Here is a 19421-nt window from a genome sequence, read left to right as displayed (position 1 = left end):
TGTAGACTCAAACTTCCAAATTCTCCTTGACTTCTGAAGTTTTAACCGTCTCTTCTGGTTAAGCAGTCTCGCTCTAAACTTTCAGTTCAGATAAGTGAGATGGAGGTCAGTGTGTCAGCCAGCCATTGTCTGGCAGATAATGTTGTGGCTGTCTGCCAAAAACCGCCTCTGATGGATGATTCCTGATAATGTGATGGCTGCACCAGTTGGCCGGGAAACAACAAGAGATAGATGAGCAAATGTTTGAACTGTTGGATGTCTGTGGAGGGAGTGAAGAGCTTTGGTGCAACCCTAACATCTGGCTGGAGGTGACTCAGACCATAAATTTAAGCGCTGAAAGACTGTTCACCATGTAGAGGATCTTCAAGGTAGCTTAATAAAATATGTTCCTGTCTGACCCAAAACACCATGATCAGGGATTTGGAGGAGTTCATTAATCTTAGCATAAAAGAGCATGTGTGTTTGTTAATATAAGGGCCTTCTTTTGTATGTTAGCGTTAAGGTTAGACATTAATTACCAGCATAAAATAAGAGTGGAAGACATCTGAGCATAATCTGCCAAAAGGAGACTAGTGCAGGAACAGTTCACCTAAAAATGAAAATTTGCTGAAAATGTACTCACACTCAGGTCAACCAAGAAGTAAATGAATTTGTTTCTTCTTCAGAGCATACTTGGGAAATTTAGCATTAAATCACTTGATCAGCAGTGGGTCTTGCAGTGAATTGGTGCCATCAAAAAGAGAGTTCAAATTGTTGATAAAAAAAAATATCACAATAATCCACAATGTAACTTCTGGCTAAAATACAAGTCTGTAATCTGAAGTGATGGCCCTTCCAGTTCAAAAAATGAAAGTTCTGTCATTAATTACTCATTCTCATGTCGTTACAAATCCATAAGATCTTCGTTCATCTTTGGAACACATGATAAGATATTTTTGATGAAATCCGAGAGCTTTCTGACCCTCCTTAGACAGCAAGGGAACTACCACGTTCAAAGCCCAGAAAGGTAGTAAGGTCATCGTTAAAATAGTCCATGTGACATCAGTGGTTGAACCGCAATTTTATGAAGCTATGAGAGTTACTTTTTGTGCGAAAAAAAAAAAGAAAAGAAAAAAAAGACTATTCAAGGGAGTACCACAGAGCATTCGTTGTGAAGTAGAACCCAAATGTGCTGCAGCTTATTTTCATGGGAGTCGATGATGACAGAAGAGAAGTCATTGTTATTTTTGTCTTTGCACATCATTCTAAAGTATTCTAAAAGCTTCATAAAATTACGGTTGAACCACCGCTGCACATGGACTATTTTAACGATGTTCTTACTACCTTTCTGGGCTTTAAACATGGTGGTTCTCTTGCTGTCTGTGGAGGGTCAGAAAGCTCTTGGATTTCATAAAAAATATTTTAATTTTTGTTCCGAAGATGTACAAAGGTCTTATGGCCTTGGAACGACATGAGAATGAATAATTTAATGACATAATTTAACATTTTGTATACGTACTATCCCTGATGGATTAGAGTTGTGTGGATTATTGTGATGTTTTTATCAGCTTTTTATCAGTTTTATCAGCAGGATCTCTTGGTAAGCAATGCTAAATATCAGGGTCCGTTTTAAGGTGGAGGTCGCTCTTGAGCAAGGCACTGATCCCCCAACTGCTCCCCTGGCGCCACAGCATAAATGGCTGCTCCGGGTGTGTGTTCACGGTGTGTGTGTGCACTTTGGATGGATTAAATGCAGAGCATGAATTCTGAGTATTGGTCACCATACTTGGCTGCATATCATGTCACTTCTGTAAAACCTTCACCCTCTCTGTTCCTCTCTGGTGGAATGACTAACAATTAATTGTGTGCCGGTTTTTTATTTTTAGGACCTTCCCTCACCCCTACATTACAGTGCTGGAAAACCGCCCTGACTGCTGGCCTGCTCTGCTCCAGGAAATTGATGACTTCCTTCAGCTGGCTATGGACAAGTATGAAATCTGATTAAGTCCGTTATCAACCTCATCCAAGTGCTATATAAAATGTCAATGAGGTAGACCATGTTGAGCAATCTCTTGTTAGTTTCTGGCCTTCTGATTCTCCTCTGCTCTCGATGCTTCCTAAAATCTACAATAACAGGAAAGGTTGAATTTGATGAGTGGATTTTGAAGTTGAATTATGCCTATTTTGTATGTTTTCTTCAGAGATGAGCCAGTATATGTGAAAATGCTGGTTCCGTTCCTTCGTTACCTGTACTGCGAGCCCCAGAGGTTGTCAGAAAACGCTCTGCTTCGACACAGCCTCCTCAGGGTCCTGCTCCAACCTCGAGGGGTTCCTGAGCCTGACAGCCTGCAGGAAAAGGGGGCGTCTGGCACTCGGGTGGTCCGTGAGCTAATACAGAGTCTCTTTGACCTGCTTCCATACATGCTGGTAAGCTGGCGGATGAATTCTGATGTGCTGAGCTGAAGTGGCTCCATAGCGGTTTGTGGCTTAGTCCCATAGCATGTTTCAACTGAAGGTTTAAATTGTCCATCGCTGAACATTTTCTATGGTGCCTAGCTCTACTGTATATGTGAGCAATATAATGAAAGAATGTTTATTTATGCCTGAACTATCCATTTAAACTTTTTTTTTACACTGTGCACACACTATATCCAATGTGCACTCAGTGTGTTGTTGTCCTGTGACCCATCAGGTGGACAGTGTTACCGCAGTGGTTGAGTTCAGCTCATTTGCTGAATCTCTGACATCAGCTCTGCTCATCGATCCAGGCTTCTGGAGGAAGGAACTGACTCAGCTGACACTTCAGCTCCTGTGTGCCTGTCAGCTGAGTCTTCATCTGGGAGGAGAACTGATGTCTCTCCTTCACACACTCCACCAGATAATACCTGCACATGCAGAGGTGAATGCACACATTGCACTGTTATTTCCTGCCTTATTTTATGCATATCATTTAGATGGAAATGGAAGTATGAGAAACAATAACCTCTATTAAAATCAGTGCTGTTTACATTCATTTACAAAATGCAGATGCAAAAATGTATTATTGTAGAGAAAATGGCAAAATTAGTTTTTTTTTTTGGTGTTGTTGCTGCAGTTGCACTCTCAGTGTGATTTCATCTTTTTAATGGTTTTGTTTGCACAGCGTATTCTAGCTCAAAGCGATTTGCATTCAGCTTTCCCTCTGAGGCTCCATCTGTGTCAAACCGTTTGTCTGATTGTGCTCTATCTAACTGTAGGAACTCCCGCCTGAGCAAGTGATCATGGGAATCTCCCTGCTACTGCTAAGTGCCTCCACCTCTCAACAAACTGCCCTCCTAGAGCTCGGTAAAGCCCCTCTTGCTTCCTGAAAAAAAAAGCAAATTGACACAGCTAGTTTAATTTCCACAGACAAAGGTGGAATAACAGGCTGTTTTTGCTCAGAAATTGTAGTTTCATGCTGATTGCAAAATTATGTGCTTTATTGGTGTACAGTAAATAATAAAATGAGAAAAAACAACAACAAAAAAACACTGAGCTGACTTATTTTCAAATATGTTTTGTATAGCCTTTTAGCTAGAATTTGGAATTTTTGCTCATATTTGATGAGGTTTGGCACCATCCCTGTTTATTACCGCGAAGCTCCTTTGAAACAATCTTTGCTATATCAAGTGATATAAACAAAGGTGACTTAACCCTAACATGATGGCAGCAAATCTGATTTTTAAAACTATAACTTCTCCTTGTCTCTCTGCTAGCTGTAAAGATTGTCCCTCCTGAGCTTCCACCTCCTTGGGGTGCATCTTTGCTGGTGATGCCCTTGTTACAGGTGCTGTCCTGCTCCAGCCTCATGGAAGCCCTGACAGACACACAGACACACACAAAGAACCTTGAACTGACCAATTCACTGTTGCAAAGGGTTCAAAGAGAGGCCTCAGATCGAAAAGAGGTACCATTAATAATCATGCACCCATTCAGGAGAGGGTTTTTGAGGTAGCGTGTGACATTTAGCTTTGCGTTTGCCTCAACAGGACTCCACACAGCTGAGTTTGCCTCTCAGCACTTGGTACAGCGAGCTTCAAGTGGCCACCAGCGTCCTGCACCGAATTTCCGTAGACTCCATTGCATCCATGGAATGGCTTTACTCCCTGCAGTCATCACTCTCTGTCTGTGAACACGTCCCAGATAGTGTTTGTCTCCTGGTGTCCCATGTTATCGTCAGCAGTCACGGGGATCTCTGCAGGTTAGCGCTGGACACTGCTGCTGCCATCGCCGAGGCCGACCCTGCTAAGGTACATTTAGCATCTCAGTGTTTAGTTCTGTTAGTCTGTTGTATTGCAGTTTTGCATTATCTATAGGGTTGTAACGATTCACTCAACTCACGATTGGATTCGATTCATGATTATTATTATATTTAACACAATTAGATTGAAGACATTATACAGTAAATAGGTGTCGTTTTATTAGGCTATTGCTGCACTCTTCTTCGTGAAATTAAAACATAACAAAACTAAATTGAAATTTTAAAACAAACCCCAAATCAAGCAAGTAGGTAGTTACACTAACAAAATAAATCTTTTAATATGAACACACTAGGGCTTTGTCTGTGCACTTCCCATTTAAATAATTAGAGGAAACTACTTGATTTTAATCATGATCCAAACACAGATGAAGCATATAGGCAGTAGTTTTTAATCTAAATTAGACTGTATAATTTTTTTAATTTGAAGCAAAAACAGAATGGTCTGACTTAATTGGTGAAACTATACTACATAAAACATATCTGAATGAAACCGCAGACGAGCGGATTCACTCTCTGACAGCAGGTGGCGCTTATGAACCGCAATGATACAGTGTTTACTTGGTTACGCTTATGAGCACTACTTTAATATGCATTATAGAGAGGAAAGATGAAAAGAAAATGCCATGTTAACTTTTTTAAAGACAGTCCCCTAATATAGATACATTCATATAGACTCCTACTAGTGTTCCTGAAGCTCAATTGGTAAAGCATTAAGCGCAAGGTTGGGGGTTTGATTCCCCGGGAACACATAATAGGTAAAAATTGATAGCCTGAATGCACTGTAAGTCGCTTTGGATAAAAGCATCTGCTAAATGCATTAATTTAATTTAATTTAAATTTTACTATTATTGGCATCTCAACCAAATTGAATTGTCACATATTTGAATCGATTTTCGAGCAGCTCACAGTTAATTGTTACATCCCTAATTATTTAGTAGGATGTGATGCAGCCCAGTGGTTAAAGCTTCAGGCTGGTAATCAAAACTTTGAGGAGTTCAAACTCTGTAATTCAATCTCTATTGTCTCCATATGAAAAGCAGTTAACATATTTTTTTTTCTAAAACTTACATTTAAAGGAATAGTTCACCCAAAAGGGAAAATAGGGTTTAAAAGGGTTTCTCCATCCCAAAATGAAAATGTTGTCATCAATTACTTACCTCCATGTCGTTCCAAACACGTAAAAGCTTCGTTCGTCTTCGGGAACACAATGTTACTGTCCCAGAGACTGCCGAGTAAATTACAATGTCAAGGTCCAGAAAAGAATGAAAGACATCTTCAGAGTAGTTCATCTGCCATCAGTGGTTCATCCGTAATGTTATGAAGTGACACAAATTATTTTTGTATGAGGAGAAAACAAAAATAAGCACCATTTTGAAGAATATCCGCTGAACGCAAGCTGCGTTCACTCTTTTGCGTAAGCCACACCACAAGGATGCGCTGTTTTAATAAATATCAAAGCATAAATACACATAGAAAATGTATTTTTGTGTTGCGGCTGACACAGAAGAGTGAACGCAGCTTGCATTCAGCTCATATTCTCCAAAATGGTGCTAAGGGGATGTGGAGAGACAGAGGATATAAATTCTTGAGTAAAGTCATTATTTTTGTTTTCTTCACATACTAAAAAAAGTATTCTCAGCGCTTCATGATGTTATGGTTGAACCACTGATGACAGATGGACTATTTTGATGACGTCTTTCATACTTTTCTGGACCGTGACTGCTTGGCAGTCTATGGGACAGTCACAAGCCAGCCTCCCTGTTTTCATTCAAAATATCTTAAATTGTGTTCCAAAGACAAACAAAAATTTTACAGGTTTGGAACGACATGGGGGTAAGTGATTAATGACTCAATTTTAATTTTGGGGTGGAGTAACCCTTTTAAAAATTATAAACACAACTTGCCAACATTGTTTCCAACATTGATACAAATAAGATATTTTTCCTGATCAAGTGACAATGAAGACAGGTGTAATGATGCTGAAAATCCACTAATAATATTTCACAATATTGTTTTTCTTGTATTTTTCGATAAATTTCAGCCTTGGTGAGCAAACTTAACTGAGCATAAGAAACTTCTTTCAAAAACATTTTAAAAATCTTACCAGCCCCAAGTGTATATAACGAAGTAAATGTTAGAGTTGTGGTGGTGGAAAAAACAGTAATGTGAGTTTGGAACGACTTGAGGCTGAGTCAGTGATGACCGTTTTCTTTTCCTTTAACCATTGATTGCTCCAGGAGAATTGTCAATGTAACATACGTCAGAATTATGGAGTTATGGAAACAAGTTAGACAAAATAGATATACTCTACTTCAGACAAAGTTCTTATAGATTCTTCACAAAACTACGTTTTAAGTTCTACCTCGATCAAACTCCATTTGGCGTTCAGGACTGTTAAGGATTTTCACAAAACCGTTTTCTAAGCTCAAATTGATGTAATCCACAGTGCTTAGACAGGTTCCTTTTACACATTAAGAGCACCACATTGTTCCTTGAATGAAAGGCATAAAAAAATAGCGCAATTGGAAAAAACTATTTTCCCTTCATCTTACGCTTTCATTTCTGTCCATTATCCAGATGTCAGTGTTACTAGGCAACATGTGCAGCCTTAGAAACTGGCGCAGTAATTACTTTAGCTAAATGCTAAATGAAGGTGTATCATGGTGAAGTAGACCTGTACTCCCCTCTTGCATTCATTACAGAATGCCTTAGGGCTCTCATAGACAGAAATAATTGAGAGCAGGAGACTGGCAGCCATGAACATGGGAAGTGTGTGACCTGAGGGAGGATATGCAGTCCTGCAGGTCTGCTGTAATCACACTAACAGGAAGATATTCAAGGAGGCTGCAGCACAGAGGAATATTAGACATCATCTGTCACTGGCTCTATGCCCTTATTAGAGAGGCCTTGGCTGGGTGCTGAGATTCACTCTCTACTGCTTTCCGATTAAGGCTGGGTGATTTATTGAATGCTCACAATATATATATTCCCAGTGATTCTGCTGGTGATAAAAAAATATTGTGTTGATTTTATGATCTGATGTGCTTTTCATTTGACCATTAAGTTTACTAGGAAACATGTCGTTAGACTAGTTGCACAACCTTTACTGAAAGAGAGCGTTAAAGGCATAGTTCACCCATTATGCTGAACATAAAAGATGATATTTTGAAGATTGCTGGTAATCAAACAGTTGGTGGTTCCCATTGACTTCCATAGTAGGAAAATAAATACTATGGAAGTCAATGGGGACCACCAACTGTTTGATTACCAGCAATCTTCAGGATATCTTCTTTTATGTTCAACATAAAAATGCAACAGGTTTGGAACGACATTAGGGTGAGTAAATGATGGCAGAATTAGTGCTGTTGTTTGGTTAATTAAATGCATTTCAGTGAAAAATGTCAATTTATCTCCTTATGTTCATTTAGTGAAAAGCAGTGTTGATAATATTTGAAGCAGATTATGTGGGAATAAAAAAATTTTTATGACAAAATTTAACTTCTATTCAGCAAGAATTCATTAATCTGAGGTAGATATGTAAAACATTATTTTTAAAGCACTATAAATGTCTTTATTTTAAATAAATGCTGTTCTTTTCAACTTTCTATTTGTCAAAGAATCCTGAAAAAAGTTTTCAGCTTGCTGTCAGAAATAAATTACATTTTAAACAATATCAAAATGGAAAATAGTTGTTTTAAATAGTAAGAATATTTCACGATATTACTTTTATTTTATTTTTATCAAATAAATACATCCTTGGTGAGCAAAAGAAACTTCTTTCAAAAATATAAAAAAAAATACTACACCAAACTTTTGAACAGTATTTTATCATACTCTGTCTCATACTCTGTGCATATGTTTTCTCTTTTTTTCATCCTCACTCATTAAGGCTGTTAATTGGCTTGCTCTGCAGGTCAGAGGTTGTGCTGGTTTTCTAATAGGGATGCTGAGGGGTTAATCTCCAATTAGAGATTAGAACAACTGCCACGGTGTCCCAAGGGTTAAAACTGTTCTCAAGAGAAAGAAAGATCCAGTATTCTCGGTTAGTGGGGGTTTGTTAGGGAGAGGCTTGTCTGGGGAATTGTTTTACAAATACTAGAGAGAAATGAGGAAAGACAGTAGATTTTATGTGGTGTGTTTTAGATGCCCACTTTACACACTTATAAGCCACGTTAGAAACACTGTACTTGAATCTTGTTTACTATGCTTGATCTAACTTGCCACACTTTTTTTTTCTGGCAACAAGAGACATGTTGCATAATCAAACCTTATTAGGCTTTTAAAACATTAGTAAGTGTGAGCACTGTAACTGGGGGAATACCAATAAACCCATGCATTTTAATTATGTAAAAATGTTAAAAGCATGGGGACTTATTTATAATCAATGGGATTTTTAGTTCTTTGCACTTTTCATTATAAACTCCCTTCTCAAGTGACTTTGTATTTTATGCAGTTTTCCTGAGAACTGTTGCAGCAAATTTATATAGTGATGGTCTTTACCATAACATTTAGAGGAGCAGTGGTGATTTATTAATATTTTAATTGCATCTCCGTTATTTCAGTGTCATTGGTATACTTTTATAAAAAAAATTTATTCATTTGAATTGAATTTTATATATTCTGCAGTGTATTTTTGTCATTTTTATTAGCTTTTTTTTTTTAAATTACAGTTTCTTTTTTAAGTTTTAGTATATTTAGTTATAGTTGTTTTAGTATTAAGTGAATGAAAGTAGGTAAATGAAACTTGGACACCAACTGAAAAAGTATTTTTACTTTAATTTTAAGTAATAAAAATGTTTCTTTTGGTACGCGTTATTGATAATAACCCTGTTTGCGACAACTCAAATTTACTAAAATTACAAAGTTCACTGATGTAAACATATGTTTGCAGAATCATTATATTCTCACAATATTTGTAAAAATGTTATAAGCATGGGGACCTGCTATTTAGAATCAATGGGATTTTTAGTCTGTATAATGTACTTAATGTATATTATATATATTATTGAAATATTTATTTGATTAATACTAGTTTTATTGTGAGGGCTTTTTGCTGGCATGTATATCTGTTTGACAAACGTTGCCTGTTTGAAATAACTTTTACTTGTAGAAGCAGGTGCTAAATGGGGTTTTACAGTCAATAATAATTAGGGTTTCCAGTGTGGGTACACTGTCTTGAACAGACAGGCATTGGTCAGGGTCTCAAGGGGTCTAATCTTGATATGAATCTAGGTTTTAGAGGCTGTGGTCTTGAATTCAACTCTGATGCCTCAGTCTTTCAAAGACTTTCCCTGGATGAGCTTGAGTTTTGTTGGTTGCTCATTGTATTGACTAACATTTAAAGTTAGCCTTTCCTGGAGCAAAAGACTCCAATGTAAACCAGCAGACCCCTTCACTCACCACAAAGCATAATGTTTGAAGCCAAAAACATGAAATGAATTAGCAAAGCAGTGCTTGAGTAAATGTGCTAAATGTGTGGGCATACTTCTCAATGCAGGAAAAGAGAGTTTTCAGGTCCTTCACATGGTCCACAGGTTTTCAGCAGCTTGTCACCGTTCACTGTAGCCCCTCAGTTTCTCCTGAAGTCAAGCATACCTTTCAATTTTATTTTGCTTAAGCTGGGGAAACACTGGCCTTGAGCCAGTCCTTTAGTATTATAGAAGCTTCTGGAGCAGTGTTTATGCTACAGAAACAGCTTGAGAAAATAAAGAAAGAGAGAAACAGGGTGTTAGTCAGACGGCTGGAGAGGATTGCTGGAATGAACTTCAAAGCTGAGGGCTCTTTGGCGTTCCTCGCCCGCTGCATGAGATGGATAACTTGTGACAGTCTTGCTCGGTTTAACTTGAATGAGGTGGGTGAGAAGAATAAGACTTTGCCCTCCCACCCCTCCTCCATCAGCCCCTCGCTGTGATGAGCACGTCTCCTTACATTATGAGGATGGTAACTTTCTTTTTACTTTTTGTATTGTTTGATTGTTGTCATATCCCTCTTTATTAGCGTTCCCTTTCTTGCATTTTTCATATAGTGTTTTTCAAGAGTCTTTCCATTGCATTTGCCATACAAGCTTTGATTTTTAATTCAATTCTTTGCAGAGCTCTTTGAAAGGATTGGATGTTAAAAATGCCCCATGAGCGACTGATGATGATTCATTTAATTTCTGTTAGCTTAATGAAAATAAAACTCTTTTACACCACTGCAGCTCTTTATACAAGTTTGGGGTTGGTAAAAAAGATTTTTAAGGTTTTTTTTTTTTTTTTAAGTCTTTAAAAAGCCACTATCCTTTGGGTTTTAAAAGCCATTTTAAATCTCAATTGGAGGCTGATTTATATTCCATTGCTTTTAAATGTGTCTGATGTGCACGAGTGTATTTAGTAGGTTAGAGTTAATTGTCTATTAATTGTTTGCTTAATTACTTTTCCCATTTACCTCTAGGTGCCATGTTTCCTCCCCGTCCTGATGTTTAAACTGGGCAGAGTCTCTGATCCGGCTTTGTCTCACTCTGTTCTCTACACTCTGCCAAAACTGGGAACCCACAAGGTACAGTCATTAACATGCACAGCATGCACTGTTTACCTGATGAGGGAATATTAAATTAGAAACTTAATAGATATTTTTCAGCAAATGTGTTTTCTTGATGATCAAAGTTTTACCAAGAAACATAATAAAAAAATTAAATGTAATTAAATGTGCGGTAGCTATTCATTATATTTAGATGATGTTAACATGTATGGCAGACAAAATTAAGAATGCAACACCATTTACAGGATAGTGCAGCACAGCTCCACAAAATATGAATACAGTCCGTCTGCATGGATTTGGGATACTTTGCTTCCCCTGTTGCTATGGCAACAGCTCACCTGCACTGTAGGCAACCCCAGCCATTAACCTGACCATTGTCTGTGCCACTGTTATTCATTTGATTCTGCTAACCATGCATATTATTCATCAATTTTGTATGCAAAATGTGTACTTCAGTAAAATTTTGCATGCTGCTAAAATGCAACATCAATAAAAACACTATATGGACATTGCACATTCTGAAAGGAGTGTTTTGCTGATGTTATTCATCCTTATTTTAAATGCTTAGGCACTCTATCATCAGCCTTTAAATGTGGGTGGCAGTGTTTTAATTTGAGCTTTTTGTAATCTGTGAGATACTCTGATTTTTAAAAGCGCAGCAGAGCACAACTTAGCCTTTAGGTCACAGGCAAAGCATTAAAAACATAAAAGCATTAAGTAATGTAAGTTTGCATTTATTAACTAAACTAAGCTTTTAGCTAAGTTTGCATATATCCATTCCTGTTCGGTATGTTTTAGCATTAAGTGTTTATCCTGACTGGGCTCTCCTGTGTTTCAGTTCTGTATCCCGCAGGTGCTTCATGTCCTCCAAACTCTGGGCAGTTCATCCAGACTGAGGCCTGTGGCGCTGCGCCTCTTAGCTCTTTTATGGAAAAAACAGGTGCAGTTAATGCTGATATCTGTTAAATCTGTTCTTTGTGTGTTGTGTCAGATGTCTGTGGCCAGTATGCATTGATTCTGTGAATTTATGTTGAATATCAGTATTTAATATTTATTTAAAATGAACATACTCTCATTTACCGTTTAGGTTTATGCATTGAAATATCATAAAATTCACTTCTGAGAGGCTTCTGTTTAGTATACTAAATTATTACTTATAATGTTTAATTATAATTACGATTTTCAAATAATATTATTATGATAACAATTTGAGTGTTCTTTTATTTATTTTTTTATAAAATGATAGTTTGAGTCCTGTAGCTTGATTATTTGATATTTATTTAAAATTGATATATTCACTTTGTATCATTTGGTTTATGCTTAAAAAAATATTATATTTATATTTGATTTAATTATACTTTGTATTCTTATATTTTTATATATTTATATTTGATTGTAATGTGTATATGTATTTTGTATATATAAATACACACACATGTATGTATATATTTAAGAAAAATATGTTTTGTTTATATATAAAATATTAATATTTATACATCCTATAAATTATATTTGAATACAAATATATATACATGGAATTATTTTTTAAATATATACATCATATGCATATAATTAAAAATAACAATTGAATTTTATGCATATAACTTAATGGTTTGAGCCCTGTTATTAATTGAGCTTTATTATTTAATATTTATTTAAAATTAACATATTCATATTTGATCATTTTTGTCTTATATTTAGTCCACTAATATAATACAAAATATTTAATTGCTGTTTATATTTTAATATTATTAGCATGTGTAATTATTATTATTTTTTTAAGTTACGCTTAATGGTTATATATGGTATAACTTAATGGTTTCAACCCTGCTATCAATTAAATGTAAAATAATACAAATATTAATTAGTTTCATGTTTTAGAAAAAAAAATTACATTTTAACTGAAGTATAAATGAAAGATTATGATTTCAGATTGAATCTGCACGTGTTTTTGATACCGCTTCTTAATATAAAGTCTGCCATACAGTGGCACCAAAAACCTTTTGGAGACTTAGACCAGACTTGCAATGTATTTGTGAGTGACATTGTATTAGATAAAAACTGTTTTCATTTAATGCAGACCATTACATTACAGATGTCCAAGTACTTTTTGTAAGTACTGTTACCCTAGAAGGTTTTTGTTTGTTTTAAATAGGACCGTGTGTATCCGGACCTGCAGAGACTGATGTCACAGCTTGAAAAATCATCAGTGGTCTTGGGAAAAGATACGCAGTGGGAGCAGATATTGGCTAGAGCAGCCTGCATCAGAGACATCTGCAGAGAGAGGTCTGCTTCACCCCAAATCTGTTTGATTTACTGCATATTCCACACGGGAAACTAGGCTACCACTGTATATTAGAATGTTATAGACTATAGTAACCATTCACCTTCAAAGGTTTAACATTCATTTACTCTTTTCCCAAATGCCACACATATTGTTCCAGGCCGTACCAACATGGAGGAGACATGCTGGCTGCCATCAGCGACACACTGATGCAGTTCTCCAGGAAGGACCAGGCCACCCCTGCTGCTCTGGCACTGCAGGGCTTACAGGAGCTCTGTAGAGCTGAGGTCAGTCTCTGGAGCCCTAGCAAGAGGTTCACAGAAATCGGAAAATGAAGATAAAAATGCATTTTCATTTCCAAACTATTTGTATAGTTCTGATTGGGTAGACCCTGTCCCTCATGTTCCCTCCTCCCTCAAGACTCACATTCGAATCATTTCAGTCCTCACCAGGATTTTTGCTTGGTTGGGAAAAGAGTTTTAGATTCGTACTGGGTCTGCCAACCTTTTTTTTTTTTTTTTTTTTTTTTTTTTTACAGGCATATTCAATATTTATTATAAAATATATAATTTTACATGTATTGCTTAATATTTATTGTATTACCATGTTCATCATATAGTTTTTATATTATATTCATTTATTTTATTTTAGTATTTAGTTAGTTATGTAGGTTTCATTTTAGCCAGCTGACATATTTAAAAGATGTGTGCACTTGATTAAGAAATATTGGATACTGTATAATAATGTAGTACATACGGTTCAAATGTTTGGGGCCAGTATGAAGTCTCGTATGCTCACCAATATTCAATTTCATCAACATACAGACAATCATAATAATATTATTACAATTTAAAATAACTTTTTTTTTTTTATTATTATTGGAATTTGCTTTAAAATGCAATGAAAAAGCTGATCCTTTGTGAAGCAATTTCATGGTCCTTCAGAAATCATTTCAAATCAATGTTGACATGTTGAATGTTGATTCCTTGATGAATAGAAATTTTAGAATAGCAGCATTTAATTGAAATAAACTTTTGTAAGAATATACAAGTCAGTATATACATCCTCGCTGAATAAAAGTGTTCATTTCTTTAAAAGACCCAAACTTTTAAATGGTAATGTAGATGTTGTCTAAGTGATATTTCACACTAGCCAGTGAGTCATTCTTACCGTGTGAATATTCTTCTCATCTGTTTTGTGTTCAGGTAGTGGATATCATCTCCACGTGGAAGGCCCTCTCTCCTAAGCTGTGCTGTGACACCAGACCCCTGGTCCTAAAGGCCACAGCTGAACTTCTGGCATTAGTACCTACTTTAAACGTCAAAACTGAAGAATATGAGGCACGAGACCACCACCCCCTGTTTCTGATTGCTAGATGTGTGGCATTTTGAAGCGGTGTCTGAATGCATAGTTAAAAGCATGGTTTATTTCTCTCCACATTTGACAACCGGGACTAATCACTTCAGGTATTATGTCCTTTTCCTTACAGAAGTTCAGAAACGAGGCAGTCTGTGTTTTATGGGGCTACGCACTTAGTCAGGTGAGCGCTGACACTTTCAAAAGATAATGAAGGGTAGAGATGGCCAGGATAGCTGACCAATCACCCGGCAATTGCACCATTTTATGTATCTGCAATTTATTTAGTTATTTTTCTAACATTTCTGAGTAAAAGCACTAATATCTAAAGCTTTATTGGCTTCATCAGGACCCAGAGGTTGCAAGCCCGGGTTTTAAAGCTCTCTCGGAGTACCCTGAACCGTCTCACACCATCCTACACTTGCCAGAGCAGGTGGGAATATTTGATAAATATCCTCACACTAGTGTTCACCTTTATATATATAGTACATCTGTAATGGAAATATGATCTCGCTGCCAGATCAGACCTGTACCAAAGCAGCCTGAAGAAGAGGATGAAGGGAAGGAGAATGAGAACGAGAAGGAGGAAGATGTTTCAGTGCCAGGGACGTCATACGTGAAGCTAGTTCGTCTCACACCACGATCTGTTTTACCAGGTATGATTATACGATCATGGTGGCTACAGCTGACTTGCATTCATAGTTATTTGAACTACAAAACATATATATTTGTGTGCAAACTGTTAGGATATTTGAGTTATGTTGGTGTCATATAGATATCTGTACTATTATTAATCAGTGTGAGTTGGGTTGTTTGCTTTATACTTAATACTTTCTATACTAACCTTCCTGTTCTGCTCATTCATTATACGAGGGACACATTCACTGTTATTTGGTTAGATAACAAGCCAGCTGGCTGTGTTTTTAAAGTGGCAGAAGAAAGAAATTGGGGCAGATTTTGTGTTCTGAAATTTTACATATCATAGACCCAAGGTGTGATCCTTTCACAGTTACTGTTATGTAATTGTAACATATTTCCATAATTTTACCGAGGTAATTTATTCAAAATATCTGGATGAATAAAACATGAGGCTGTGTGTGTCAGCCTACTTGCCTAAAATTACAACATGCAATAGAAATTCACAATATGGACTTATCATAGTTATAAAGACTTCTGCTAATTTTATATAAATGTTGATGTATTATTTAACCTTTAACAAAAAAAAATTAATTCATGAGTTTTGTTTTCTAATGCAGCCCTTGAGACCTTCCTAACGGCTCTAGTACGGCAGGAGATGAACCAAATGCCCCGTGGCGTGTACCATTCAGCTCTGATTGGGGTGAATTTGCGCTCTGACCAGGGAAAAACTGTATCTGGAATTCCTTCTTTTATGCTGAAAACATATGAGAAGAACAAGCAGCCCGGTCTGAAACCTGGCTTAGCAGGTACATACACTGTAGAAGAGTCATTCATCATTTTAAAATTCTTCTAGCTAATGCTTGTTTGTCACAACTGAAAAAATAACTCACACATTGCATAATTCTGTATTTGTCCTGTTAAATGTGCTAAATAAACATATACAATATGTTGGTTTCGATTGGTCTTTTTCAGCTGGGCTTCTACTCTGTTATGACCTTCCTGTTCAAACTGACAAAGATGGACATCCAATCACGCGATTTCTTGTCAGCAGAGGGCGGAGTTATCAACAAATGTTAGCCACCCTTATTCATGAGGTACCTTCTAGCAAACACACAAAAACTTGAAAACTTCTGTTTTAAATTTAAATGATATTTTACCCCAAAAATGAGAATAGAAATGTATGCATTAATAATGACTAGTAATTTTTTTTTTTTTTGCACTGTATTTTCATATTCGGTGTATTTTATGTAACGGTTAATTATTGATAATAACTGCTAAATTAATTTTAAATAGCTGTAAGTCAGTTTTTGAAATTGTAAGCCAAAGTTTTAAAATTGCTTGTTTTTGTTGTTGTTATTATTTTTCTTCATAATTATTTTACTTTCTTTTATGTAAAGCACTTTGAATTACCATTGTGTATGAAATGTGCTATATAAATAAACTTACCAAATTTTTTTTATTATATTATTATTTTAATTTACGGTCTCTGAATGTACAATCTGATGTTTGTTTGAAATTCTCTTTTTTTCGTCATTGGTGACTTACTTTAGATCCTAATTTCTGTAATTATTTTATCAAATTATGCGTTTGATTATTTCATAAAATATTTCATTATTTGATTAAAATATGTACAATGATAGATAAAAATGTTGATAATTGATCTCGGTCTCTTCCTCTCAGGTGAACATCCAGCCGTCTGAATGGCATCGTTCTCTGCTCTTGCCCCAGGCCTGGCGGGGCTTCATGAGCCGGGCTTACCATGCAGCTCTCAAGGTGATTCTGTGGGACTTTTAGACCATCAGATCAGATGTAGAGGAATAAGCCTAGCTTTACAGTTACGGTCATAATTCATGTGATTAAACTCACTGTAATTATTGTCCAGGGTCGAAAGGCAGAGCTGGAGATGCTTCAGAAGCAGGGTAAAGAGAGCCCAGAGGAACTGCAGTACAAACAGCACTATGCCTGGCTCTGGTAAGATTCACTCGTCCAGATGCATCTACAGCTCAGACTGGCCTGGTCCTGGAGTTCTTCTTCAAGGTTTTGGACTGGAAGATCAAATTTTTATATTATTATTATTAAGAATTAGGAGGTCAAAAAAGAAACATGCACCAAATGCCAAAATCCACCAAATTCACAGTAAGATCAGTAACAAATGTATAAAATAAGCGGTCTGTATTTTCACTTCATCGTGACTTCAACAGTGGGGTCTGAACAAGACTACTGGAGAAAATGCTGCTATGTCTATTTGTTTCTAATTTACAGTAAATATTGTTAGGTTTTACAATGATAAAACAAATCATATACTTGTAGTTATGCTTTCTGATGATCAAAAGTTAGTTGAACTTATACAGTATAGCATGATTAAACCTCGTATATCTACTAAGATTTAGGTGTTATTTTATTATGAACTCGGTTTTGAATACAGTGACATTCATACAGTGCCTTTAGGTGGGGCCACTGCAAAGTTTTTAACATGGTAAGAGCAGATATAGTTTAGAGGTTTTATTAAAAAAAGGATCTCTAACATCGTAAATAGGTTTTTTTAGTTTTCACCATGACAATAGTCAACACAGCTGGTGTGGTTTTTAGAAACAAACAAACAAAAAATGCAAAGCAATGCAATGCAAAAAAAAAAAATATATATATACAGTATTGTTCAAAATAATAGCAGTACAATGTGACTAACCAGAATAATCAAGGTTTTTCGTATATTTTTTTATTGCTACGTGGCAAACAAGTTACCAGTAGGTTCAGTAGATTCTCAGAAAACAAATGAGACCCAGCATTCATGATATGCACGCTCTTAAGGCTGTGCAATTGGGCAATTAGTTGAATTAGTTGAAAGAGGTGTGTTCAAAAAAATAGCAGTGTGGCATTCAATCACTGAGGTCATCAATTTTGTGAAGAAACAGGTGTGAATCAGGAGGCCCCTATTTAAGGGTGAAGCCAACATTTGTTGAACATGCATTTGAAAGCTGAGGAAAATGGGTCGTTCAAGACATTGTTCAGAAGAACAGCGTACTTTGATTAAAAAGTTGATTAGAGAGGGGAAAACCTATAAAGAGGTGCAAAAAATGATAGGCTGTTCAGCTAAAATGATCTCCAATGCCTTAAAATGGAGAGCAAAACCAGAGAGACGTGGAAGAAAATGGAAGACAACCATCAAAATGGATAAAAGAATAACCAGAATGGCAAAGGCTCAGCCAATGATCACCTCCAGGATGATCAAAGACAGTCTGGAGTTACCTGTAAGTACTGTGACAGTTAGAAGACGTCTGTGTGAAGCTAATCTATTTTCAAGAATCCCCCGCAAAGTCCCTCTGTTAAAAAAAAGGCATGTGCAGAAGAGGTTACAATTTGCCAAAGAACACATCAACTGGCCTAAAGAGAAATGGAGGAACATTTTGTGGACTGATGAGAGTAAAATTGTTCTTTTTGGGTCCAAGGGCCACAGGCAGTTTGTGAGACGACCCCCAAACTCTGAATTCAAGCCACAGTACACAGTGAAGACAGTGAAGCATGGAGGTGCAAGCATCATGATATGGGCATGTTTCTCCTACTATGGTGTTGGGCCTATTTATCGCATACCAGGGATCATGGATCAGTTTGCATATGTTAAAATACTTGAAGAGGTCATGTTGCCCTATGCTGAAGAGGACATGCCCTTGAAATGGTTGTTTCAACAAGACAATGACCCAAAACACACTAGTAAACGGGCAAAGTCTTGGTTCCAAACCAACAAAATTAATGTTATGGAGTGGCCAGCCCAATCTCCAGACCTTAATCCAATTGAGAACTTGTGGGGTGATATCAAAAATGCTGTTTCTGAAGCAAAACCAAGAAATGTGAATGAATTGTGGAATGTTGTTAAAGAATCATGGAGTGGAATAACAGCTGAGAGGTGCCACAAGTTGGTTGACTCCATGCCACACAGATGTCAAGCAGTTTTAAAAAAACTGTGGTCATACAACTAAATATTAGTTTAGTGATTCACAGGATTGCTAAATCCCAGAAAAAAAAAATGTTTGTACAAAATAGTTTTGAGTTTGTACAGTCAAAGGTAGACACTGCTATTTTTTTGAACACACCCCTTTCAACTAATTGCCCAATTGCACAGCCTTAAGAGCGTGCATATCATGAATGCTGGGTCTTGTTTGTTTTCTGACAATCTACTGAACCTACTGGTAACTTGTTTGCCACGTAGCAATAAAAAATATACTAAAAACCTTGATTATTCTGGTTAGTCACATTGTACTGCTATTATTTTGAACAATACTGTGTGTATATATATATATATATATATATATATATATATATATATATATATATATATATATATATATATATATATATATATATATATAT

General features: G+C 36.3%; 1 protein-coding gene across 1 annotated transcript in view; it reads left to right on the top strand.

Annotated features, from left to right (window-relative positions):
- Nucleotides 1–19421, top strand: part of LOC113069060 (focadhesin-like) — a 45064-nt gene that overhangs the window by 12495 nt on the left and 13148 nt on the right. The window contains 18 exon segments of the mRNA XM_026242033.1: nt 1866–1967; nt 2181–2406; nt 2672–2878; nt 3216–3303; nt 3714–3904; nt 3987–4247; nt 10691–10795; nt 11616–11717; nt 12933–13063; nt 13222–13348; nt 14267–14401; nt 14551–14601; nt 14767–14850; nt 14938–15073; nt 15674–15862; nt 16029–16150; nt 16737–16829; nt 16939–17027. Coding sequence (XP_026097818.1) covers nt 1866–1967; nt 2181–2406; nt 2672–2878; nt 3216–3303; nt 3714–3904; nt 3987–4247; nt 10691–10795; nt 11616–11717; nt 12933–13063; nt 13222–13348; nt 14267–14401; nt 14551–14601; nt 14767–14850; nt 14938–15073; nt 15674–15862; nt 16029–16150; nt 16737–16829; nt 16939–17027 — 2439 coding nt within the window.

The sequence above is a fragment of the Carassius auratus genome, unplaced genomic scaffold, assembly GCF_003368295.1.
Source record: "Carassius auratus strain Wakin unplaced genomic scaffold, ASM336829v1 scaf_tig00000611, whole genome shotgun sequence".
In the NCBI taxonomy this organism is placed as follows: domain Eukaryota; kingdom Metazoa; phylum Chordata; class Actinopteri; order Cypriniformes; family Cyprinidae; genus Carassius; species Carassius auratus.
This window is presented reverse-complemented; position numbering and strand designations above follow the sequence as displayed.